The sequence below is a fragment of the Oncorhynchus mykiss genome, chromosome 2 (assembly GCF_057628025.1).
Source record: "Oncorhynchus mykiss isolate SJ-2025 chromosome 2, ASM5762802v1, whole genome shotgun sequence".
In the NCBI taxonomy this organism is placed as follows: Eukaryota; Metazoa; Chordata; class Actinopteri; order Salmoniformes; family Salmonidae; genus Oncorhynchus; species Oncorhynchus mykiss.
In genome coordinates, this window is record NC_143023.1 from 6,123,836 (window position 1) to 6,128,905 (window position 5,070).

Below are 5,070 nucleotides of genomic sequence, written 5' to 3' on the forward strand. Positions count from 1 at the left end.
ACATCTATCCTGCTGTGCCCCCCTGACTTGACTCAATGTGGAATGCACTCTTGCCAGGAAATCAGAACATGCATGTCTGTGAATCATAGGTGGCCTACCCCTCTTTTCAACCCCTCTTTTGCCCTTGGAACAGCCTCAATTCGTCAAGGCATGGACTCTACAAGATGTCGAAAGCCTTCAACAAGGATGCTGGCCCATGTTGACTCCAATACTTCCCACAGTTGTGTCAGGGGCGGCAGGGTAGCCTAGTGGTTAGAGTGTTGGACTAGTAACCGAAAGGTCTGTCGTTCTGCCCCTGAACAGGCAGTTAACAGTTAGTTCCTAGGTTGTCATTGAAAATAAGAATTTGTTCTTAACTGACTTGCCTAGTTAAATAAAGGTAAAATAAAAAAGTTGGCAGGATGTCACTTGGATGGTGGACCGTTCCTGATACATACCAGGAAACTGTTTGGAAACATCCAGCAGCGTTGGATTTGGTGAAACTTCATGTATTCGTATTGTTTACAAACTGTACAAATACAAGGAAATGTATGGTTTGAACATGTCTTTAATGTTTATTTGTTTAGGTGTTAGTAATACGTGTAAATACATTTGTGTTTACATCATTAAGCCTTTATGCATGTGTTGTGAATGACCAAAGGTGTCAGACTTTATATTAAGTACAGCGTCATATGATACAAGGCATTGATGTAGTCGGAAGTTTACATACACTTAGGTTGGAGTCATTAAAACTCGTTTTTCAACCACTCCACAAATTTCTTGTTAACAAACTATAGTTTTGGCAAGTTGGTTAGGACATCTACTTTAAACAGCTTGGAAAATTCCAGAAAATTATGTCATGGCTTTAGAAGCTTCTGATAGGCTAATTGACATCATTTGAGTCAATTGGAGGTGTACCTGTGGATGTATTTCAAGGCCTACCTTCAAACTCAGCGCCTCTTTGCTTGACATCATGGGAAAATCAAAAGAAATCAGCCAAGACCTCAGAAAAACAATTGTAGACCTGCACAAGTCTGGTTCATCCTTGGGAGCAATTTCCAAACGCCTGAGGGTACCACATTCATCTGCACAAACAATAGTACACAAGTATAAACACCATGGGACCATGCAACCGTCATACCGCTCAGGAAGGAGACGAGTTCTGTCTCCTAGAGAGGAACGTACTTTGGTACAAAAAGCGCAAATCAATCCCAGAACAACAGCAAAGGACCTTGCGAAGATGCTGGAGGAGGCAGGTACACAAGTATCTATATTCACAGTAAAATAATCCTATATCGACATAACCTGAAAGGCCGCCCAGCAAGGAAAAAGCCACTGCTCCAAAATCACCATAAAAAAAGCCAGACTACAGTTTGCAACTGCATATGGGGACAAAGATCGTACTTTTTGGAGAAATGTCCTCTGGTCTGATGAAACAAAAATAGAACTGTTTGGCCATAATGACCATCATTATGTTCGGAGGAAAAGGGGGAGGCTTGCAAGGCGAAGAACACCATCCCAAACGTGAAGCACGGGGGTGGCAGCATCATGTTGTGGGGGTTGCTTTGCTGCAGGAGGGACTGGTGCACTTCACAGAATAGATGGCATCATAAGGGGGGGAAACTATGTTGATATATTGAAGCAACATCTCAAGACATCAGTCAGGACTGTAATGAGCATGGGATGCAGAGTAACCACATGCTATAGCTAAAATTGTGTGGGTGTATCATATGGAATCCCAACAGTCCTTTATGTTAGATTATTTTATTTAACTAGGCAAGTCAGTTAAGAACAAATTCTTATTTACGATGACGGCCTTCCAAACCCGGACAACACTGGGCCAATTGTGCGCCGCCCTACGGGACTCCCAGTCACGGACGGTTGTGATACAGTCTGGATTCGAACCAGGTTGTCTGTAGTGACACCTCTAGCACTGAGATGTTCTGTCTTATACCACTGCGTCACTTCCTCACCTTGAAAGTATCTATGGGCCAGAAGAAACTGTAATCTGTGGTTTGGTTTTCCCTAAACAGCCCCTACAAACTTTATCCACCTCTCGATACAAATAAATGGGAGTGATAGTGGCATTTGTGCAATTGTCAAAATGTCAAGGCCAAATCAACTCAAATGAACTCCATATTTGGTTTGATGTTATTTAAAGGTGATTATGACATAAATAATACTAATAAACATGCACACATGCCCCTATGACTTCCCTTAATAGTTTGAAAGTGGATGGGAAAAAATGAATGAAAACTGAACCATGGAATATAGTTTCTCCTGTCCCATAGACCACTTTCAGCTGTTGTAAATTCCTGAACTTCCCCTTTAATATACTCTCGGATTTACATTTTAAATGTTTTCCACGGTCGTCCTCCTCTTCATCTGAAGAGGAGAGGCGAGAAGGATCGGAGGACCAAAATGGTGGCGTGGTATGTGTTCATGATGAATATTTAATGAAAGAAAGTACTGAACACTGAATACAAAAACAAATAACAACCGTGAAGCTATAAATGAGACCTGTGCTGCCACAAGCAACTAACATAGACAATCACCCACCAACAAATAGTGCAACCCAGGCTACCTAAGTATGATTCTCAATCAGAGACAACTATTGACACCTGCCTCTGATTGAGAACCATACTAGGCCGAAACATACAAATCCCCAAATCATAGAAAAACAAACAGACTGCCCACCCAACTCACGCCCTGACCATACTAAATAAATACAAAACAAAGGAAATAAAGGTCAGAACGTGACATCCAGATTTGATTTCAAACAATATTCATTATTATACTGTGGAAATTGCCAATGAGATGGTTCGAAATCTTACAGATTGTGGCTTTGGGATCAATGGGGACGACTGAGTCAGACTGGATTGGTACTGTTCTCTGGGTGGGTGTTTCTGCAGGCAAAGGCGTAGAGGAATGGATCCAAACAGCTGTTGATGAAGGTCAGAGATCCAACAATTCCCCAATGGGCCTCCCAGACTCCTCTCAGAGCCTTATCCCCTACAAAGATTGCTGACAATCCCAGCAAGTTCATGACATGGTGAGGAGTCCAAAGAACGGAAAATGTCACTACTATACTGGTCACTAATCTGGTCATCTTGGGGCTCCTGAAAAACGCTGTTTGGTTCACTCTTCGGTGGAGGCGGATATAGGCCGTGGCCATGATGGAGAAAGGAACTACAAATCCCAGAACAGTCTGTAGGAGCAACACGGCCACTTGCTGAGTGTCTGACGCGAAAACAAACATACACTGGAAATGTCCATTCTCATCCTGCTTCAAACCTCGCACCACCCAATTAGGGATAGATAGGACCCCGGCTACCCCCCACAGGACAACCAGAATTCCCCTTTCTTTTGCCACTCCCAGCAAGGCCCAAGTCTGTGGATACAGAACCTGGAGGTAACGCTGGATGCTCAGAAGCGTGATAGTCAGCAAGCTGGTGTAGATGCTACAGTAAATCAGGAAGGACATTAACTTGCAAATAGCCCAACCCATTATCCAGCTAAACAGAATGCTGTGGATCCATGCAGGCAGGGTGACAAGGCATAGCAGGTCTGATGCAGCCAAGTTCAACATCAGTCTCCGGCTCAAACTGGATAGATCGTGGTTCCGACAGAGGACAACTATCACTGCGATGTTCCCGGGTATGCCGATAAGGAAGCAAAGAGACAGGACCACGCCAGGGGCCAGACCATCACGGTTCCAAGGGATGGGTGCAGGACTGAGGAAGGAGGCATTAGAGTCGGAGGAGTTTAGGGTGAAGGAGAAGAAGGTGGAGGAGTTGTGTTGCTCCATTTCTAGCAGTGAGTCAAGATGACCGGCGAATGGCTCTGAGTAACAGGCAGTCAGATAAAATACAGTGTCCATGTGATACATGAGGTACATTATTTGCAACCGTTGTTTACCTGTACTGTGAATTTGCTAACCAAATTGAGTGTTAGTGAATAGGTAATTAGGGAAAGGCCATGTTGTCACGAAAGCTAGGAGTGGTGGGTGTGGAGTCAAAGAGAGCAAGGCTTCCAATGTAGACGTATTTATTCAGCTGGGTCTAGCCAACATACAGGCACAATGACCAATAAACAGATAAGTCCCCCAAAACCAGGGAAATAACGAACAGCAACAATACATATAAGCAAAACAAAACTCTACCACTGACAGAGAGGAATAAGCCCACACAAAATCAGGTGGGCCCTGGAAGTTTAAATAGCCCCCAATTAACAACCAATAATGTACAGGTGAAAACAAGTAGGACAAAACCAACAGAAAAGAAAAAGGGATCGGTGGCAGCTAGTAGACCGGTGACGACCGAGCGCCGCCCGAACAGGGAGAGCAGCTAGTAGACCGGTGACGACGACCGCCGCCCGAACAGGGAGAGCAGCTAGTAGACCGGTGACGACCGAGCGCCGCCCGAACAGGGAGAGCAGCTAGTAGACCGGTGACGACGACCGCCGCCCGAACAGGGAGAGCAGCTAGTAGACCGGTGACGACGACCGCCGCCCGAACAGGGAGAGCAGCTAGTAGACCGGTGACGACGACCGCCGCCCGAACAGGGAGAGCAGCTAGTAGACCGGTGACGACCGAGCGCCGCCCGAACAGGGAGAGCAGCTAGTAGACCGGTGACGACCGAGCGCCGCCCGAACAGGGAGAGCAGCTAGTAGACCGGTGACGACCGAGCGCCGCCCGAACAGGGAGAGCAGCTAGTAGACCGGTGACGACGACCGCCGCCCGAACAGGGAGAGCAGCTAGTAGACCGGTGACGACCGAGCGCCGCCCGAACAGGGAGAGCAGCTAGTAGACCGGTGACGACCGAGCGCCGCCCGAACAGGGAGAGCAGCTAGTAGACCGGTGACGACCGAGCGCCGCCCGAACAGGGAGAGCAGCTAGTAGACCGGTGACGACGACCGCCGCCCGAACAGGGAGAGCAGCTAGTAGACCGGTGACGACGACCGCCGCCCGAACAGGGAGAGCAGCTAGTAGACCGGTGACGACCGAGCGCCGCCCGTACAGGGAGAGCAGCTAGTAGACCGGTGACGACGACCGCCGCCCGAACAGGGAGAGCAGCTAGTAGACCGGTGACG

General features: G+C 47.3%; 1 protein-coding gene across 1 annotated transcript; it reads right to left on the reverse strand.

Moving 5' to 3' along the window:
* Positions 1 to 532: 532 nt before the first annotated feature.
* On the reverse strand, positions 533 to 4,333 carry LOC149984771 (leukotriene B4 receptor 1-like). Its single transcript, XM_090214795.1, has one exon. The coding sequence runs from the start codon at positions 3,875 to 3,877 to the stop codon at positions 2,849 to 2,851; it is 1,029 nt and encodes a 342-aa protein (XP_090070921.1). The 5' UTR covers positions 3,878 to 4,333; the 3' UTR covers positions 533 to 2,848.
* Positions 4,334 to 5,070: the final 737 nt, after the last annotated feature.

Bases quoted from the DNA above. Each gene is read 5' to 3' on its own strand.
- LOC149984771 (XM_090214795.1), bottom strand. From the start codon at position 3,877: ATGTACCTCATGTATCACATGGACACTGTATTTTATCTGACTGCCTGT.